A 22,749-nucleotide genomic window follows, 5' to 3' on the forward strand; every position below is an offset into this window, starting at 1 on the left:
CCTTCTCCGAATCTCTTCCAATTTTTGAAGCTCATTTTCATAATTAATTAAAGCCCAATTAGCAGGTAGCATCTATGAAAATAATAACACAGAAAATCAGATAAAGTTTATCTCCTTGTCAAGGATTATTTACGTGTAAATTATTTTTTTTTAAGAAAATATAAAACCGAAATATATTACTGATAATTAATTGAAAATATAACCGTTACAGTTGTGAATTAATGTTTTAAAAAATTAAGTGTTTTTATATTTCTGAAGCATGAATTATTGTAATTAAATCTTACAATCGTTAAATATAATATTGAGAAAAAATTTTATTAATAATTATAATTATACAAAATATAGAAAATACTTACCTTTTCTTAAAATGACACAAAGTATTCAAATTTTTATGACAATTTAAATAAATAATGATTTTGTCAAACTTTTGTCACAAACTCTTAATTGCATCGACTAATATTTAAAAATGAATTTTTTGTTTATTTTCGTTACCTTGGTGACATGTAATTTTTACAAATTTGAAGTTAATAAAGTATTAAAAAATTGATCGATTTTTTACACTTATATATTGAAACGTATATATTTATGTTTTTTAATTAATTATATATATAATTGATTTAAATTATATTATATATATATATATATACATATATATAAATATAAGAATATATGTTTATATTATATAAAATAATTAAATAAATATTATCTGTAATTGATAAAATTACATTCACTGATTGATTCGAAATAATCAACTGTCAATATTTAAATCTTATCCAAATAACAATACACTTAATATCAATAATTATCATTTATCGTACTAACAATAAATATAATATAACAATAATATAATAAAATTATTAAAATTATTTTGTTTCAAACCACTTAGAAATAAATTTATAATAATTATTTCTTAATTTCAGAAAAAGAAAAATAATTATATTAAAATAAATTTTTAGAAGTTTCAAAGATAAATAATGCATTTTACAGTAATAATAATAATTATCATTTAAAATAATAATAAACGTTCTAGTATAATTATCTATCAATTATGCATCAATATCTGCTAGACTAGTTTAAACATAAGATGTCATTTTGTTATTTCTTACCGTAAAATAGTTTTTAATAATATTTAATTATTTAATATTCAATAATATTTAGTTTTTAATAACATAGTTTTTAAAGATAATGATTTTTCACTTGGTTTATGACAGTTAGTTTAAATTTTTTTTGTCAGATATACTTTTTAACTATAAAAATTTTTATTTACTTCAATTTTTTTAATTATTATTATTCAATTGAAAGTTACAAGAAAAATGTAATAAATCAGAATTAACAGTATAGTTTGGAATTTTCGATATTTAAAGGAAAAAGATACAACACTTTTATAGATCAATTAAGTACTGCATTTTGTTTGAAATATCTAAAATGGTTGTATAATTTTATGAATTTTCAAAAACTTTCAGCTTAACATATTTAATAAATATTTGGAAAATGATATGTTTTTTAAAAATTTAAGTTCTTAAACAACAAAAATATGTGAAGTCATGTTTCAAGCTATGTTAATACAATTAAATCGTCGAATAGGTAACAGTTAATTAATAAGGAGATTTTTTATTCTAGTTAGAAATGATTTTCTTCAGCAGTTTAAGTATTTCTGTCGCAACTAATAATAATTTTGTCACAGTATCTAAAATCTGTTTCAAGATAAAGTTTGATTTCTCGTTCATCTCTTTACTCACTTCTTGGATCTGGAAGTAAATATTGATATGAATGAATTGTACTCAGAATATTTTTAATGGCTTTTTTAAAATTTATAATGAAAACTTTCATCAAAATGTAATTAAACTCAAACTTCAATTTTACTGAGGCGTATTTAAAAGATTTTCGAAATCGAAATAATTGTGTAAAGATCAAGTGTAAGGGGGTGACTCGAGCATTTGAATGCAGGAGGATTGTCTATTTAAGGTAGTTTGCTTCGCTGATTTAAGAAACGACCAATCGAACAGTCGGTAAAATTCAAGTTTGAGTGAAATTAAAAAAAATTTCTATCTCAAAGGAAAAAAGAATCTCAAGAGCATTAAAAACAATTTAAAAATGGAATCTTACATAACTTTCAAGATTAAATAAAAAACACTCTCTTTGTTCACTATTTGTTTTTAAAAGATCCAGTACAAATTAATTTTTTGTAAAATTTGTATAATTTGATTGATACATACTGAAGACATTGAGGACATTCTTATGTTATCTACGGAAGTTAAAATATCCTTCTCACGATATGGTAGTGTTTTGCAAATTAATAATTTCTGCTTTTTATCTCCAACAAGTTTTTGGTTAGTGGTGATTTCTGTGTTGTTTGGTGAGATTTCCATCAAATCATTATCTTCCAATTCAGACTAAAAATATAAATTTTTAGAAAAAAATGATTATTTTCGAGGTAAGTAATATTTAGATTCTAAAATTTACAATAGGTATATATACATCATCACTCGCGTCAGATTCGGACAGACCAATCTCTTTGGTTTTGCCATCTCCTTGTACACTCGTCATTCCTTTCACGGCTAATAGCCGATCTTCTAGCTCAGTGAGGCTTACGTTTCCTTGAGTGAAGTTTCCCCTTCCCGTAGTTCTTTTGCAGCGTTTTATATCAGTTAACTTAGTTTTAGTTTTTGATACCCAGGATGACAAAACCTTTTTAATAATAATGTTTATTATGACAATGTATGAAAGTATCAATTTACATTATAAAGTAAATACAATCAAAATTTTATTAAACGCCTATTACAATAAAAAAAATTCTTAATATTTAAAGTAAAAGAAATTAAAATAAAAAAATTCTATAATAATAAGGGTTTTTTAGTCCCTGATTACCCATTTGAACTAAGATTTTTGAAATCCAAAGTAACCACCCCAAAATATAAAGGAATTCAAAAAGTGCATAAATTTTTATAAAAAATGAAACTAGGGGCTTTTTTGATAATTGATTATGAACATTTTTATAGATTCATAATCAGTGATAAAAAACTTTAGAAGATAATAACTTTGTAAATCTTACTTTAGATTGGTAATAAAGTAATTAATAATAAATTAATAAATAAAATGCAAATTTGGTTAACTAAGAAATTTCTAAAATAAAATTTGTCATTGTGAAAAGGTTCAATAAAATCGCTAAGTTATGGAGTAATTGCCTCAGTCGTTGGCAATACCTTAGTGGTTGATATCTATCATTGTATTTCTTAATTACAAGGTATAATAAAAATATATCTTGTTATGTAAACGCTTGTTTAATTCTTAGTAAATAATATTCTACCGTACGATGTAAAAACTCGGTTAACTTACATTGTTGCTTAGGACGATATTCACAGAGTTTACTGCGCAAAAATAATCCTTAACTACAATGTGACTTAACCGAGTTTTTACATCGTACGGCAGTATTGTACTATAGTACAAATGACTAGAACAGAGAGTTGAATACAAAGTTTAGTTGTTGTTACTATGAACACTTTTCAAACTAGTTTTAAAATATCATCAAGATGAGAAAATGAGTGAGAAAATGTTAACAAATATGGCGAACATTTACATGTTAATTGTTACGTACATATTGGCGATTCCACGTGAAATTCATCTATGTCATTTTAAATTCCAAAAAATATTTTTTTTCTGCGCAGAATAAACGGTATACATATTTCCTTATAAGAGCCCAAATTTTTGAGTTATAAATTTTTTAAAATCTTAGTGATCCTGATAATTTTCTTTGTTTAAATAATTTGCTTAAAAAGTTTTTTGTTTTTTATTTTTCTAAATAAAAGGTTTTTCGGTTAGTAAGATTTTTTACTTTACTTATAGAAAAGCAAACTAAAATACACTTTATTTTGATAAATAAAAAAAATTGAAAAAGAACAAAAATGTGTTTTACACAAATTATTTTAACAAAAATAATCACCAGGACAACTCTAAAACTTTTTGCAAAGTGTTCTTAACTCTAAAAACACAGATTTTTTTAAATTCATAAAACTGTCATAGGTAAATTTTACGTGGAATTGCTCACATATTACTCTAAATGTTTAATTATTTTATCTTTTATAGTTTAATTGAACTCTTGAAGTCGAAAATTGGTTTAAGGTACCAACGACAAGAAAATTCTACGGTAATGAAGTCAACAACATTTATAATCAAGGATTAAAAAAATGTTTTTGAGACAGAAAATTATACAAATTTTTACCTACAAAATTTTTTTTCTAATTTTTTATCAATAAACATGACAAAAAATATTTTTGATATTTTTGAATTCATAGAATTTTTCATTTAAAAAAATTCTTGGAAACTCATTGACCATAAACCTTGTTAACTTCATCATTCTCTTAATTAAGTTTAAAAAGAATATAAAAATGACACTTTAAAAAAGAGGACAAAAAAATTTTGCATTTACAATAAAAATTAAAATAGGGTGTAAATAGGGGATATCACGCCAAGTGGTCACGGTTAAAACAATTTTTTCTCCAATCACGTTTAAAATCGAGACATTTTATAGTACTCATACAAGGAAAAAAATTTCGTGCTATTACCCCATGGACTTTTTCGACTAAATTTTTCCATGAACTTAGTATGCAAAAGTTACTACAGATGGTGCGAAAAATGCATAGCTTTTGTAATTTGTACATGAATCCATCCGATTTTGGCATGGATTTCAAGCAAATTACGCATAGGTGTATAAGTGCATTATTTGCATCAGATGTTCATGTGAAAATAGGCCGATATTTCATTCCGTGTATAAATATTTTTTAATTTAGTCCAATATTTTCCGAGGGGGAGAAGTTGAAAGTTTTGGGTTTTTACTAGAGCTGTGCAAATGTCAAAAATTCGATTCTCTCCATAAGAATTAACATGGACTCGGTTCGGTTCGAATTTCGAGTCCATGTAAAATTCGAGTTATTGCACACCTCTAGTTTTTACGGTAGACCTCATAAGTTAATAATTTTTTGTAATATAAAAAAATGTATTAACAATAGTTTTAAAAATTTTTTTGATGTTTTTTCAATTGGTAATATGCACTTTAGAAAATAAAAATTTTGACAAAAAAATAAAATTCAAAAATAAAATAAAATTTTTTGGGGTAAAAAATAAGACTAAAATGAAGTTTTTTTAAAACAAAAGCTGAGGTTTTTTCCTACAATAATATATAGTTGAAAAAGTGGGACTAAATTGTTAAAATATGGATAATTAACATTTTTTTCTTTTTTTGGCTATTTTTGATCATTTTTTACTATTTTTCAATTTCTAAAAATTCTAGTCCCACATTTTTAACTATTTTTAACTATAACTATTCTTATAGGAAAAAACCTCAGCTTCAGTTTAAAAAAAGTAGCATCAAATTTATTTTGGAATTTCATTTTTTTGGTTACATTTTTTTTAATGCATATTACCAATCAAAGGAGCATAAAAAAAGCTGTAGAAACTGATTTTAATAAAAAAATTCATTTTAATTTAAAAAAAAATAATTCAGAAAAAACCATTTTTTCTCTTTGACCATTTCTCGTGATTTTCTTCATATATTATAAAGAATTAAATTAAAAATATTTTACCCTCTGCCATTGTGCCACAGTCTTGGTACTTCTTCCATTGTTCAATTTATTTAATTCCATAGCAATCTCCTTCCATTCTCGATTATACAATTCTCTTGATAGATGCCTAGTAAACTTTTTAGTTAAAAGTGTTTTGTTTTCTTCAATATACTCTAATAATCGTTGTTGTTGCTCACAAGTAACCCGATTTGCACGTTTTTGTTTTTTAGGAAGTGGTTCTGTTTCGCTTATTGACGAAGTATCAGAGTCAAAATCTACATCTTCATTTGATGAAATGTTGAAAGATTCACTTGTTTTGTCTGACCTTTTATTTTCTCTTTTATCAAGCTATAATAGTTATAATTCAGTATAATACAAAAATCAAAAACTTAAACATTTTGTTAAAAAGAAAATTTTACCTTTTATTATTGTATTTTCAAAAATTACTTACGTTTTTATCAGATTTTAGAAAATTATTTTTAATTGTCAGAAGCCTCTCATCTAATAAACTGATTTTAGCTGTTTCCAAATCATATTTTGTAATCTTTCTTAACCACGAAGATAGAACCTATTTAAAAATCATCGTATTAATTGTAGAGTCATCATATTTAAAAAAATGCAACATTTATATAAAAGCATCATTATTAAAAATAAACGGTCTCTTAGATTAAAGTACCGAATTTATATTTTACAAAATTTCTCTTTACGGAACTGTGCTTTCAAAAGAATTATAATCATTAATAACTTCGAAAAAATTTTCGAGTAAAAGGTTCGTAAATAGGTCAATCGATGCATTTTAAAATATTTTTAGATAATTATAAAGTTATATAAAGATTTTTTAATAATGTAAAAAAAATGTTTTTTAAAAATTTTTCAATTTAAAAATGTCAATAACTCTGAACATAATTACTGTAGAATGTTCGTTAATTGGTCAAATATTCGCTTTGAAAAGCTCTTCATATACATCTTGAAAAATTCTATAAATTTAATAAAAAAATATCCATAGGTATCAATACATTTTTTTTAAAGTTAAGGGCAAAAAAAAATTTTTTTTTAATGTTAAAATGCAAAAAAAAATTAGTTTAACTCGATTAATTTGGGTCAAAGTACTCTTATTATTTGACAGCCGTTGAGATGTAAAATTTTAAATAAAATTAAGCCCGTTAACTCTTAAAGTATTCGAGATATTTATGAAAATCTTATGCTTGTACACACATACATACACATATGGAACGACATTTTTTAAAAATGTCATTTTTGGATTCCTAGGGTCGAAAAACATAAAAATTAGTGATACATTCGAGCGAGAAATCGCTCGAAAAAACGAGAATCTTGTGAAAAACACAATGAAAACAAATGAATGTAATTTTTTCCTCTTATTTCTTTTATGAAAGAATAGATTCTCGTCGTGCATCACTAATAAAAATACATCAAAAAATTTTTCAATGATGAATCAATTTGGAGTTTTGAAACAAAATCAATTTGGAAGAGTTTGATTAAAATTTTTTAGAAATAATTGAATTTCAGAAGATTTACAATATAAACTTTTATAAATGTAAATCGTTTACAAAATATCAAAAAGTAACTGAATTTTAAAGAATTTTTAATTAAAAAACGTTTTAAATAATTGAACATTTCATAAATTGGATTAAAATTGTTGAAATAATTATTTAAACAAAGAATTTTATAGACAAGAATTTGGAGAAAAATTTTTTAATTAGATTAACATTCAATTAATTTTAATTAAATTTGTAAAAATGGAGTGAAAATTTTTTTTGAGAAATAATTGAATTTCAGAAGATTTTAAACTAAAACTTTCATAAAAAAATAATTGAAATAATTAAATAATTTAATAATAATAAATAAATAAAATAATAATAATAATAAATGAATAAAATAATAATAAATAATAATTTAAATAATTTTTTGCAACTCAAAATTCTCTACAATTCAATTATTGACTGAATTTTATAAAATGTCTACAGCAATTCAAATTAACAAAAAATAATTTTTTGCGTGAATTTTAAAATTTAACAATCAGTTTTTTAAAATAATTTTTAATAACAAATTTTTAAATCTACGCCAAAAATTTTCTTTCGATTGCTAGTTTAGCCCTTTTAATTTTCAGACAATTGAAATCCATATTTTTAAAAATTCGTTCTAATAACAATTATTTTAGTTATGACATTAAAAAATTCGAAGTACTTGAAATTCTATATTGAATGAGAATTTTGTTAAATTAAAAATTCTATTCAATTAGAATTATTAAAAAAAAAATATTTGGGTAAAGAGAAATTTTTTAAATAACCATTCTGTCAAAAAATTCGCTGAATTAAAATTCTATTGAGTAATAGGTCACTTGCAAGAAAATTCTGTTAAATGCTATTTATCAAAATGATAATTCGGGTCAAAAATAAATATATAAAGCAGTAGTTTACGCGACCAATAATAAATCATTAACTTGACAAACTTTTTGGAATAAAAAAACCAATAAAAACCATATTTGATTTTACATAATATGAAATAGAAACATTTAATTAAGATAAAATTGTTTCAAACATAACCTCAAAATGATTTGCTTTTTAGTTTCTTTTATTTTGAGCGTGCAATAATTTATAATGAATACAAATTAAAAAATATTTTTAATTAGACTTTTTACGAAAATGAAGAGTTGAACTTCTGAAAATTATAAATTTTTATGCAAGTAAGAAAGATGACATATTCGAAAAATTTATTATTATTATTATGAAAGAACAGGAAGAGTGAAGGTATAAGAATGATTATTTTTACCTTTTTCCACTTGTCGCACGTTTTAGCATTTAGTTGGTAGTTTGCTGCATTAAGAATTTTCGTTAAATTTGCCCATGTTTTATTATATTGTTCTTTGGTAAATTGCGGTGTACATTTTTTTGACAATAAAATTGGATTTTTCTCCAAAGCTTCGATAATGAGTTCCTGTTGTTTGTATGTGACGCGGCCTATGCGCCTCTGTCCCTTCCAATTTTTAAGCACTGAAAAATTACAATTTTTATTGTTTTCAAATGTAATCTTCATGATTTTTATAAATAATACTTTTACAATTTACATGTCAAATTTTTTTGCAGTTACTTACTTGCAAATTTTAATATTCGAAAAACGTTGTCATCAAATGATAGTCGATAGCAAACAAAAACAGTTGATAAGAAACAAGAACATCGATTTATATTAAAAATTTTCCGTACAAACTGTCTTTTATTTCAATGTATTCTTCAACTTTAGTGTGTTCAGCGATGCATTCTTTTGTTGTCACATTCATATAACATGAGTGTTTAAGATCAATGCGGTTTCGTTTTTATGAAATTAATTGTTATTTTCGCTGATTATAATATTTTGTTGATTTTGTCAACCGGAAACTAATGTGCTTTTATTGAATATATAAATATTTAGAGCAACAATGTTCTTTTAAGTATTATGTATATGTACATTACTTAAAAAAGATATTCATAATAAATTTTAGTGAAAGACTGTTAATAAAATAATTCTAGTTAATAATAAAGAGAAGTAATAATAATGATATATTATAATTTCGCTAAAACACATTATTATTAATTGTAGTATATTTCTTGGTTAGGATATAATTGAAAATGTATATTTTGCAAGATTGAAATTTATAGGAGTAAACACAAAGGTGCTGATAAATGAAAATGAAATAAGAGGAACTAAAATTAAATGCAATTTTAATAAAGGTCAATTTAAAAAATACGAAAAATTGATTTAACGAAGGACGATAATTTTTAACAAATTTGAGATTGGGAAAGAAGAAGAAATTAAAAACTATTTCTTTGATTAAATTTAAAAAAGGTTCGATTTAAACTGTAGAATTACATTAGTATATTGGAATATATAATAATAATAATATTCCTTTTTATTAAACATAGACAACATCGGACTTAGGCCCCTATTCTGCACTTTAACCGAGATTCGTGTCAATTGCTTTCACCTTTATATTTAACTTTTTTTATGATGACAGATAACAGTTCATTCCCGAAAGAACCCATTTTCACCAGTTTGCAATATTGAGTGTGCTCGCCAGAGTTAAGAGAGAATGGAGAGTTGGATTTGCACAAAGGGTTTAGTCACTCTTAAGGCGCATTCAGACCTCTGCAGCCTGCCTGCCTGCAGGCGGACGGGGCAAGGGGAACGTAAGAGTGTGCGCGAGAAAAAAATTTGAATTTGAATTCTCTTTCTCGCTTACACTCATGCGACCCCCTTGCCCCGTCTGCCTGCAGGCAGACAGACTGCAGAGGTCTGAATGCGCCTTTACTCTATTACTGTTACTATATTACTTTTCTTTCCGTGCCCTGGAGAAAATGAACGCCTTTGAAAATGAGCTTTGGCGGGAATGGACTGTTATTAAAATGAGTCAAAAAGGTTATGTTTACCAAAATATTTGTTTTCAAATCATATTTTTATTGCTCAATTTTTGCAGCAACACGTTGACCCGGACTTCAGCCTCATACACTGAAGTTAAAAGAAACATGTTAAAACAAAAGACAGTTTATACGGAAAATTTTCACTATATAAATCGATCTTCTTTTTCTTTATCATTAACGGTTTTAGTTTGCTTGAGTTTGCTGCGGAACGTATCGAATCGCTTCTGGAAAATTATAATTGAAATAAGTAAGTAACGCCATCAAATGTTGTTTTATATAAATTATGACTGTAATAGAAACGATCATACATATACATGCAAAATTATTAATAATCATGATGTATCATAGTGTCTGAAAAGCAGGAGGAAACAAATATGACATGTCAGCATCAAGAACGTATGGTCGAGTTCTTAAGAAAATATCCAATTTTGTTATCAAAAAATTTTACAAAACAGTTCACCAAAAAAGATTACGATGAAGAATGGGCGATTTTATCAAGAATTCTTAATGCAGTTAACAATCATGTAGATGCTATGCCTTCAGACAAATGGCAAGAGGTAATAATAATAATTTATTGCATGTATATGCAATAAATATATAAAATATATTCACATATATAAAATTACGCGTATAAATTTTGTAAAATTTTATATTTTTATAATGCCGAAATCGAAAAGTATTTTTGATAAAAAAAAATTGAAATTTCGAAAAACTTGATTTTTTAAAATTTGTATTTACTGTCTCAAAAGTAAAAAAAAATTTTTAATTTGCAAATTATCAAAATAAATTTTTTCATTTTTTAAAATCGCACATTTTTTATTTAAGTAATTTCTGAAAATTTACAATGGCTCAAAGTTTAAAAATTTTAGTTTTTTGCAAAAACCAATAATTATCGAAATATTAACTATCTGAAATTGTTCTAAAACTAATTCTTTATTTTTATTTACTGTTTATAAAAACAAAACAGTAAAAAAATTGACATATGAGTTAACTGAAATTTTTTGGGAAAATTATAAAATTTTATATTTTTTAAAATCGCACATTTTTTATTTTTGTCAAAATGTTGCTTCTAAATTGATAAAAATATTATTGAAAATTTTAGATGAAAATTTGAAATATAATTGAATTTCAAAAGAATTTTAATTAAAATTTTAAAAATAATTGAATTTAGAAGATTTTGATTAAAAATTTTTAGAAATAATTGAATTTTAGGAAATTTGCAATGTAAACTTTTATAAATTTGAATGGTTTACAAAATTTCAAAAAGTATCTGAATTTTAAAGAATTTTTAATTAAAAAACGTTATAAATAATTGAACTTTTCAAAAATTGGATTAAAATTGTTGAAATAATTATTTAAACAAAATAATTCTATAAACAATAATATGGCCAAAAATTTTTCAATTAAATTAACATTCAATTATTAATTGAATTTGAAAGAGTTGCAGTAACGAATTTTTTTAAAAATAATTTATTCAAATTTACAAACATTTTTATTACTTATTTCAAAAATCTTCGTAAATTCAAATTTTTTAAACAGTTTTTAATTGAAATTCTCTAAAATTCAATTATTGTTACAACTTTGTAAAATATTTTCATGCATTTAAATTTATTAAAATTTTTATTGCATACCTTCTAAATTTTTAATTTTTTCTAAAATATATGTTTAAAATTCTTCTCTAAATTATAATTATTTCAATAATTATAATTATTTCACACATTATTTTAAACCAATTTTTTAAAAATTGAATTACTTGTAATATTCAAACAAAAATTAAAATTTGAAGAATTTTGAATTGGGAAATGTTTTAAATAATTGAATTTTCAAAAAAATTTCGATTAACATTATTAGATTTAAATAATTCAGCTCATTATTTTAGATACAAAATTTGGAAATAATTTTATTTTAGAAATTTTAAACTTATCCGCATATGATAAATGTACACTCTCACCTCCGGCTGCCTGCACAGGCAGCCTCCCACCAAGCTGAAAACGTCCAAGAGTAAGAGAGACAGAAAATTCAAATTTGAATCTTCTGATTCTCTGATTGGTTCTTGCTGGCTGCCTGTGCAGGCAGCCGGAGGTGAGAGTGTACCTTTAGGTAACAATCCTTATAAAAAGAGGTTGATTGAAAAAAGTTAAAATGATTACAAATATGGTTCAATTCTATAGAATTAAAATGAATTATAAACCATTTAATTCCGAACTAAAGTCATTTTTTAGTTTTCATGTTTTAATTCCTTTCATGACAATTCGTCTGTACACATTTTTATATTTTTCAATTCTTGACGAAAATTGTACATAATTTAATTCCGGTAGGGTAGAAAGGATTGAAATCAATTTAATTCTGTTCAATGCCACGAAAGTTTGGAACCAATTTAATTCACTTTATAACGTAAATATTGATGACACTTTAATTATTTTCAATAAAACTAAATGAAAGCACATTAAAGTGATTGAAAATATGACCAAACTTCTTCACGCTTTTAATCCAAACCAATGCCATTTTTGTAATTTAATATACTCATTTTAATACATTTGAATGAACCTCTTTTTTCCTGATTTACATAATTTTCATAATATTAATTTACTTTTATATTTTATTAACAAATATTTAAATAGGCCTTGTCATCTTGGATAGGGAAAGTTTTAGAAAAAATTAATTAAGGTGATGACCTTAATATTATTGAACAGAAACTCATATTAATAAATGGAAATTTGTTGGAATTTCATAATGAGGTAAGAAATTATTTATAAAAAATAAACATAGAAATTACTTTAAAAAAAAACATTCAATTTTTTTGTGTCCCTATTAATATTACAGTTTAACGAAAACAAACAGAAAATTTTGGAAAATAATATTCATTCTCATTATATTTCATCCGAGGAAGATGAAGATTTTGAAACTGATTTGCTGCCTTCTAAACAGAAAAAGGTATTTTTAATTTATTGCGAAATTTCATTACTTTTAGTTTAGGTTTATTATTTCGAATTACCTATCAATTTTCATATTTTTTGAAAATAGTTTAATTGTATTAGTTGGTCCAAAAACAACAAAATCCTTTTTTTTCTAAAATCACTTTTTTGTTAAAAATTGTTTTTAAAATTCAGCTCTACAATCTGGCAAAATATTTCAGAGATAAACTCCTAACCCTTCAAATAAAATAGTCAAATTTTAAGTCCGTGCAGAAATTAAGTCCGTGAAGAAATTAAATAATTGAATTTTGAAAAACTGATGTTTCTAATTTGAATGATTTATAAAAATATGAGAATAATATTTAATTTATAATTTTTTAATTCATATTAATATTAAAATTTGCAATATTCTAAATAATGTTTGTTGAAAATATTTGTGAGAATTATTCTTAATAAAGAATGAAATTTTTGTTGATTCAATTCCAAAATATTATAAATAAATAATAATGTCAATAATATATAGAAGATATTTTATATCATAGGCAATACAGAATTTATTAGCTAATAAAATATATTAAGAATTAAGAAATCCATTTTTTTTGATCTAGCACTCAGAATAAGTTTTTTGAAACAACCAAATTTTGGTTAAATTAAACAAATAAATACATCACATTGACAATAAAAAATTTTATCTCTTGATTTCCTGTGTTTTTTATAGATACCTATACTAAACTGAAAAATTTGCGCTGATATCAACTCGACTTTTGATTTAACCCAGTGGGCACAAGGACATAGGATGTTTTTAGGACGTCCCTAGGACATCCCTAGGATGTCCATGTCCGTTCAAAAGACGTCCTGAAGACATCTTATGTCCAAAAGACGTCTTTAGGACATAAAATGTCCTTGGGACGTCTTTTGAACGGACGTGGACATCCTAGGGATGTCCTAGGGACGTTCTAACGACATCCTATGTCCCCGTGCCCACTGGGAAACATTTACTTCAGACACTAAATAATTTTTTTAAACACGAAGCACTTGAATTTAACTACATTATTTGGTGCAGTGAAACAAAGTACATTGTTCAAAATAAATTTTTTATTTCTGTAAACAAAATAAATTTCATGCATTTTTTAGAATTAACAAAATTTTTAATGTAATGAACAAAACTGTTTTATTGAATCAAATAAAATAGGTTAACTAAACTCTTTGATTAAAGTAAAATAAAAATTTTCCCTGAGTGATAGTACAGTCTAAAGCGATTTCTTTTGCACCCCTAAAGTCGATCCGAGGCCTTATATAATTCGATCTTTGTAGATTAAACAGGAGGAGGAAAAAAACGTCATTGAATATGAGAAAACTGTTGCACCGAAGCCAATCGATAAAAAGAAACGGAAATCATCTATAATTATGACTAAGCCATTTCTTAAAAAACCAGGCAGTCCTCAATTAAAGCAACCTTCAAAGTCCTCAGTATGTTTTAAGAAAAATTCCTAAGGCCGACTCCAAAATGGGCTTCACGCAACACAGACGTGACAAATCCCCATTGCGATAAACATTGCGATGCGTTGTGTCTACGTTGCAAGAAGCTCGTTCTAGAATCGCTCTAAATGAAATTATTTTATAAAAAAATTGAATGTTTATGAAATTATACTAACATTTTAATTTATTTTAGGTCCAAGAAGTTTATAGGGGAGTAAAAGAGTGTCTGGAAGAATCAGCAGATTCATTAAAAAAAATTTCTGATACTTTGACAGACTTGTTAGCAGTTACCGCTGAAACTCAAAATTTATTGAAAACTGTTGTTTCACATGACAAAAATTAATCGCCTTGAACATCATTTAAATGACTTATCTGTTCATTTGTTATAATAATTGTCTTCTACTTTGTAATAAAAATTTAATTACGTTTAGAAACTACTTACTACTATAATAATTTCATTGATTACGTTCAAACTACTTGTTATGTAAAATCTACTTGTTAAAATAATTTTTAAATTAAAAACTTATAACTGTGCAACTAATATTACTGTTTTTAATTAATTAAATTAAATCTAGGAATCATTAATCATTATTATTTAATCATTTTTTTTCATTTTTTATTAAAACATTCGATGATTTAAATTTTAATCGACTCTAAATTTAATATATCCAGATTTGAAATCGACTAAATGTTATTTAAAACTATTTTTAATAAACCTTAAATATAATTCAATTTCTTGATAAACAATAATGATTTTTAACCAAAAATTGTAACAATTTTTTTTACTATTTCGAAAGTCGACAAAAATTAAACTATTTTTTTTAATAGTTTTTATCCAAATTCATTCAATAAATTAAGTTCAGACTGAAATTTTTTTACGTCACTTACAATGAAAACAATTGAAACAAAAAATAATTTTACACGGAAAATTTTGTTTATGAAACGATATTCATTTTATTTCTTCTTAGCAACGCTTCAGTTTGCTGCATATCGTTGCATTATAACACTTCTTCAATCTAAAGATTCCAAGTAAGTGATGATACGAAAATTTACCTAATAAATTATGAAAAAAATAATTTATTCATAAAGCAATTATGCACTCACATAATAATTAATAAAAACTTTTAGTGCCTAAAAAAGGAATGGCTGCAAAAAAGCGAACAGGACGCATCACTTACAAACAACAAGAACTAATTCTCGAGTCAATAGAAAAAAATTCAATCCTATTAACAAAATCGTTCTCTTCAGAGTTTACGAAGGAAGATTATGAGGAAGAATGGAAGAAATTATCAAAAAATCTCAATGCATCAAACTACCAGTTAAACGCTCGAACTTACGACAAATGGCAAAAGGTAAAATTATTTAATTACTTCTTACAATTAATTAAAATTAATTAATTATATTTTTTATCAAAATTTTAATTCATCTCAATTTTAATAAATCTTACTATTAATTTGTCCTAACATTCCAATTCAATATAATTTGAATCGTCAGCTTAAAACTCAATTATGCGATCTAAATTTCAATTCTTTAAATTACAATTTATTTAAATTAATACAAATTTTAATCGTTCTAAATTTCGATTTGTAGAAATTTTAATCCACTTAATTTTCAGTTCATTTAGATTAAATATAACTCACATTCAATCGATCAAAATTGCAATTCTAACCAAATTTTAAAAGACTCAGTGTTCAATTATTAATAAAATTGCAATTCTAACCAAATTTTAAATGTCTCAGTGTTCAATTATTAATACACATTTCAATTAATGGAAACTTTAATAGATATAAATTATTTTTTTTATATAATGTGATTTACAAATTTTCTTCATAACTTTGTCTCGACTTTTTACTTATTTTATGAAAAAAAATACCGCGAAACTTGTAATGCAAATCTAACAAAGAGAAGATTAATTAATCTTAATATTAAAAAATACAATTTTTAAATAGGTTTTGTCATCGTGGTTAACTAAAACCTTAAAAAAAGTTAAAGAAGAGAGCAGTCTCAATAACTTAGAGGAGAAACTTTTAAAGATAAGTGGAAATATAGCCGAAAAAAATGCAGATAAAGAAAAGAAGAAAATCGTATTAAATCCCGAGAATTCAATTTCTATTACATCTTCTTCCGAAGAAGATGAAGAATTTGATGATTATCCACCAATTCAACAAAAAAAGGTATTATTTATTTAATTTTGAAATTTGCACTTTCTATTTTGAATTTTTCCTTATCATTTTTTTTATTTGTTATATATGAGAGATTCTTTTTCAATCGCCCCAGCCCAAAAAGTCAATGTTCTGGGATTGGCTTCATACTTTGGTAAATTGTTGTCCTATATGATAGTAATAAATCCCTAAAATATAAACTCATTAAAAAAATATTTGTAGAAAGTAGAGGGGGTTGAAGTTTTGACGTTAAGGGTAACATTGTCATTTTCAAATCCGTATAACTATGACAAAAGTTAATGGATTTTAATTTATCTATAATGAATTTTATTGCATTTTTCACGTACTTTTCAAAAATGTATACGAAATTTAAAAAAAAAAATTTTTAACCCCTTTTTTTTCAAAATCAACCCTTATTTTTCGATTTTCACCCCTTCGGGTATTTTTTTTTTTTTTTTTTTTTATTTTCATTGGAAAGCTGAGGTTTTTTCCGATGAGCTATGTAAATATGAAAATGGGACAACAATAATTTTGTGAGTAACAGAATATTAAAGTAGGCGGTGCCGATAAGGGTGCCGTTAAGGGTAACATTGTCATTTTCAAATCTGTATAACTATGACAAAAATTAATGGATTTTAATTTATCTATAATGAATTTTATTGCATTTTTCACGTACTTTTCAAAAATGTATACAAAATTTAAAAAAAAAAAATTTTACCCCTTTTTTTTCAAAATCAACCCTTATTTTTCGATTTTCACCCCTTCGGGAATTTTTTTTTGTTTTTTTTTTATTTTCATTGGAAAGCTGAGGTTTTTTCCCATGAGCTATGTAAATATGAAAATGGGACAACAATAATTTTGTGAGAAACATAATATTAAATTAGGCGGTGCCTATCTAAATCCTCAAAGATGATCTCCAGGTACACCCCTTATCGGCACCGCCTACTTTAATATTCTGTTACTCACAAAATTATTGTTGTCCCATTTTCATATTTACATAGCTCATCGGAAAAAACCTCAGCTTTCCAATGAAAATAAAAAAAAAAAAAAAAAAAAATACCCGAAGGGGTGAAAATCGAAAAATAAGGGTTGATTTTGAAAAAAAAGGGGTTAAAAATTTTTTTTTTTAAATTTCGTATACATTTTTGAAAAGTACGTGAAAAATGCAATAAAATTCATTATAGATAAATTAAAATCCATTAACTTTTGTCATAGTTATACGGATTTGAAAATGACAATGTTACCCTTAACGTCAAAACTTCAACCCCCTCTACTTTCTACAAATATTTTTTTAATGAGTTTATATTTTAGGGATTTATTACTATCATATAGGACAACAATTTACCAAAGTATGAAGCCAATCCCAGAACATTGACTTTTTGGGCTGGGGCGATTGAAAAAGAATCTCTCATATATACTTATTATCAAATCACACCTCTTCTCTTTATGTTGAGTGGACTGAATAAAAAGAGCGTTATTGAAGATGAAAACGATCCAAAGCCGTCTACTTCACGACTAAATCATTCAAGTGAGCCAATTAAAGAAAAAAAAAGAAAAATTTCCTCCGATGAGACCGGGAAACCTGCAAAAATAGGCGGCATTGCACTCTTAGAAAAGTTGAGACAAGCGTCTAAGTCCTCGGTCAGTTAAAAAATAAAATTTCAACATAAAAACCTCATACACATTAAATAATACTCAAGCAAACAATCACGAAATGAATCTAATATTTCTGATAGTGCCATGTTTCGGCACGACTTGAATATCGTTTAAAAAAGGTTTCATGTTAGGGCACAATACACAACAGAAAAACACATAGACCGAAACAAAAACAGGGTTGCTACTGTCCTGGAAAACCTGGAATTGTCAGGGAATTTTTTTTCGGTCAGGGAAAACCTGGAAAAGTCAGGGAATTTTATATAATTTTGTTTAAAAAATTAATCTGCCGTATTTAAATCGCGGAAATTTAAAGTTGACAATTCTATTTTCTATTTTTGTTATTTAAACCAATGATTCTAGATGAAATAAAAGTTTCGTATTCATTTTATTTTTCATTTTTCTAGCATCAAATTTTTAAAAAATCCTATAACTAAATTGACAACTTAGATACAGAACAAATTTTTTAACAAATTATTCCCTAAATTTTCCCTGATTTCCAGGTAAAATTTTCACTTTTTTCCTGATCTTTCTAAAAAAATTAAAACTGTTAAAAATAAAATTAGTTACTGTATCAAACTTCCCTCGATTATTTATAAAAATTAAAATAAAATTTTTTTAAAATTCAATAACTGTTAGTAGAATTTAGAAAATTTCAATTGCTTCACAAATTTTCAATTACTTCTTTATAAAGTTTCAATCATCTTCAATTCAATTATCAAAAAGAGAATTGAAATATTTCATAAACCAAAATTTTTAGAATTTTAAATACATTTTTTCGAAACTTCTATTAAAAGAAAGTAATTTAAATCTTTTTAAAATTTTCTTCTTAATAAAAATTGTAATATAAATCTTTGTAAAAATCAATTCAAATTATTTTTTTAACTCAATTGTTTAAGACACTTGAATTTTGTTACATAATTTTATTTTTGAAAATGATCAAAAACAATTATTTTAGAATTTTAATAAAATCTTTTAAAACTTAAATAATTTTTAAATTAAGTATTTAATTAACAAATTGTATTAATTTTAAGAAAATTTTACAAAATTTCAATTAATTTGATTATTTTTCCATAAAATTTATTCAAGAAATTCAATTATCATTGAAAATTGGGATTTTTTCCAACTAAAATTTTTATAACTTTAATAGAATTAATTAACCTGAATAATGTTAAAGAGTTTTTTTATTTTAAATTTTATTTATTTTATTTAAAATAAATTTAATCATTTACAGATATAAGCAAAATTTCAGGAATTATTTTTAAATTCCTTAAGATTCCAAAATCTTTAATGTGAAAATGAAATTTGAAAGGTGAAATTAAGGTTTTGTGTTTTTCAAAAATCAGAATTTTTGTATTAATTTTAAAAATTTGTTATTTTTCTATAGAACTTTTGATATAACTCCTTGACTTTTCTCTGAATTCCTTAATTTCTCTGATATATACATCAACCCAGAAAAACTATATAAATAATTTATTGTAAGTTTCATTAAACTGTTTTATAAACAAATAAACTAAACCTTTATTACAACAATTTTACATTTGGTCAGGGAATTTTCAAAAAAATGGTCAGGAAAACCTGGAAAAGTCAGGGAATTTTGGAAATTTGAAACTGTAGCAATCCTGAAAAAACTCGTGTCTATTAAAAATTGTCTGCTTTTAAAATATTTAAAAAATACTCTTTTCATTGCATATTGTTTACCTTCAACATTTTTTATTTCTAGAGCCCAGATGTCAACAAAGATGTCAAGAAAATGCACGAGGAATCGACAGATCTATTAAAAGAGATTTCCGGTACATTGACGAAATTGCTAGCAGTTACCGCTGAAACTCACCATTTATTAAAAGCAGTTGTTTCCCCTGAAAGTCATGAACATTGAAAGCCTTGAACATCATTTAAATGACTTATCTGTTTATTTGTGATAATAATTGTCTTCTAATTAATGTAATAAAAATTTAATTATGTTCAGCAATTACTTCTTACTATATTATTTTCATTAATTACGTTCAAAATAATTATTGTTAGTAATTTCTTTTAGATAAAATTTAGATTGTTAACTAGAAAAAATATTTCTATAACTTCATTGCCGTTTTTGAAAATAAAAGCAAGTTTTAATTCTCAAAAAAAATTCTATAAAGAAAAATTATCAAAAATTTTAATTTTTTTAAAAATTAAAAAAAATTAATTTTTGAATTGAATCATTTCGAATTAATTATTAACTGAATATTTAAAATTTCTTCTCAAATTAAAATCCGATTAAAATGTGAAAACGGGTAATATATTTTTGAAATAATTTTTTTACAGTTAAACTATCTTACTTTTCTTCGAAAAAATGGATAAAATATTTTTAAAAAATTTTTATATAATTTGAAAGCATTTTTTTGTTTAGCGATAAAATCATTCATTGTGTTTCCTCTCAAATTAAAATTCTATTAAATTGGCAAAACTTTTTTTTAAATTTTGAAATAAATTTAAAAGAGCTATATGAATCTATTCTAATAATGAACACGTTTTCAGTTGCCTTCTATAAAGAAATTTCATATACATTAAAATTGTTTAAATAAATTTGATTTTTTAATAATTTAATCTTAAAAGATGATTTATTTTATGATACATCTGCTGATTTCTGTTGTTATTTTTAAAATTATCTTACTCTTACATTTCCAAACAGTAAAACATTAAGCATTTATTAATGATAGTTTATATATTACTAAGGAATATTTATATTTACTTACCTTGTTTTATTGTCACACACAAATCACACACTGAAAAATGAATTACAAACTAAATTAAAAATTTTGTTGATAATCATTGACTGTTTTAAAGAATTGTATGTTATTTCAGTTTTATAAATATTTATAACAAACGTCATTTGAAAATTTGAATTTTATAGTTTGCTTTATTCAGTAAAATTTTAACCTTGAATCGAATGCAATTAACAATTTTACTTATTTGTGTACAAGAATATGATGTTAATACTGTCACATATCATACTTGTCACATCGAGATAATTAGAATTCACTTCCAGCAAAAGAAAAAATTTGTATTAAGATATTTTGTTCAGTAAAAATAATTTACAATCAATTCTATTTTTTTTGACACTGTATGTATGATTTTCTCATAAGAAAATCAGTTGGCAAACATGTATTGATTGAACTATTACGATGTTCATGTCTTTTAAAAGTTATGTTTTTCATAGCAATTTTAACAATATGGCTTGTCAAATCGCTATTTAGTAGGGTTAAGTTAAGTTTCACCGCTAAAATAGAAGCTTGTACTTTAAATTTTTAAAAATCTGTCATAAAAATTCGACTTTACATTTAATTTGCAATAAGTCCCATTAAGGATAATTTAATTTTTTTCGCTAAATAGCGAAAAGCGCTACTTAAGGACTTGCGCTACTTGTAATCCCAGTCCAGGCATCACCAACAGAAATCTTATTCCGCTTACTAATATGTAAAGTATAATTCCATATGCATTCATTTTCTTTAACTAGTTCTAATAGCGTTATTAGATTTTTAACACTATCTGTTGCATTCTTATTTTCGTCAAATTCAATATCCTTTGAACCCGTGTGAATCGATGTCGAAGATTTTAAAACCGTGTTAGTTGATGGTGAAGATGTTGAAGATGTTGAAGCTGTGTGAGTTGCTGGTGAGGAGGTTGAAGCATCATCTGAAGCAGACAATCTTGGGGTCAACATTTTCAGACGTTTAGCAGTATCACTATGTTTCTTCCAAGAAATAAAAGATCCTTTTTCAATGCTTGTAACTTTTATAGAGTTGCTGCCATTATATTTTGTGGCACTGTTGATATTTTCTTTTGTTGGCTGTAAAATCTGAAAACAAAATAAATGTTATTGTCATAAATCTAAACATGGGTGAAACATTTATTTAATTAATTAAGGTAAGTTTACTGCGTAAAATAGATTAGATTGTACGGTAAGTTTGCAGTAATTTATCCTTCAATTTGTGTACTATATATATGTATATATATTATGCTGACAAAAAAAATGACAAACTTTATCTTCAAATTATTAAATATATTGGAAATTTTTTAAACATAATAAATAGGAATAATATAATAAAGAAGTTATAAATTATGTATTAGAAAGTATAATAACCTCTTCATCAAGTTCTAAATCTGATTCTAAATATTCAACATTCCCGTCAGTTGTTTCGTTGACAATTACATTGCCCAAGCAAAGTAGATTTTCAAAATCAAGATTTTGAAAACATTTATGTTTCCATCCATCTTTGTACAGCATTTTACCTTTACAAATGGCACAGTAAACAGTGTTTAAAACCTATGAAACAATTATAACATACATTATATTCCAGCTTTTTATAGATAACATCACTTTAAAATCTTAATAATATTTAATAATATATTAAACTAGCTGTAATACCCGTCTTCGACGGTTTTTTGTAATCTACAAAGCAATTTAAAATTTTGTCTTTACATTGCTTAAAACTATCATTTAATTTAAATTATATTTAATTACATGTTTGTTACGAAGCTAGATGTATAAAAAAATAACTTAAATAAATGTCATAGGTGTTTCGGGAAA

The 22,749-nt window shown here is 24.6% G+C and overlaps 2 protein-coding genes across 3 annotated transcripts; one reads left to right on the forward strand and one right to left on the reverse strand.

Moving 5' to 3' along the window:
* Window positions 1–1,350: 1,350 nt before the first annotated feature.
* On the reverse strand, window positions 1,351–9,111 carry LOC127286125 (uncharacterized). Of its 2 annotated transcripts, none has more exons than XM_051312437.1 (7): window positions 8,671–9,111; window positions 8,349–8,569; window positions 6,010–6,126; window positions 5,580–5,906; window positions 2,479–2,688; window positions 2,217–2,393; window positions 1,351–1,748 (listed from the first exon to the last, which is right to left on the reverse strand). In XM_051312437.1, coding segments are annotated over exons 1-7 (1,185 nt in total). In that variant the 5' UTR covers window positions 8,672–9,111; the 3' UTR covers window positions 1,351–1,616. The 2 variants fall into 2 exon arrangements, with proteins under 2 accessions (XP_051168394.1, XP_051168393.1); XM_051312436.1 differs by having other exon boundaries at window positions 2,464–2,688.
* An 865-nt stretch (window positions 9,112–9,976) lies between these two features.
* On the forward strand, window positions 9,977–14,707 carry LOC127286150 (uncharacterized). The gene is made up of 7 exons (XM_051312465.1): window positions 9,977–10,217; window positions 10,319–10,527; window positions 12,413–12,479; window positions 12,638–12,708; window positions 12,794–12,904; window positions 14,200–14,355; window positions 14,558–14,707. Exons 1-7 carry the CDS (start codon window positions 10,076–10,078, stop codon window positions 14,705–14,707), a joined length of 906 nt encoding a protein of 301 aa, XP_051168422.1. The 5' UTR covers window positions 9,977–10,075.
* The last annotated feature ends 8,042 nt before the right edge of the window (window positions 14,708–22,749 follow it).

The sequence above is a fragment of the Leptopilina boulardi genome, unplaced genomic scaffold, assembly GCF_019393585.1.
Source record: "Leptopilina boulardi isolate dan_hultmark-lab unplaced genomic scaffold, ZJU_Lbou_2.1 LbouV2_350, whole genome shotgun sequence".
Taxonomy (NCBI): Eukaryota; Metazoa; Arthropoda; class Insecta; order Hymenoptera; family Figitidae; genus Leptopilina; species Leptopilina boulardi.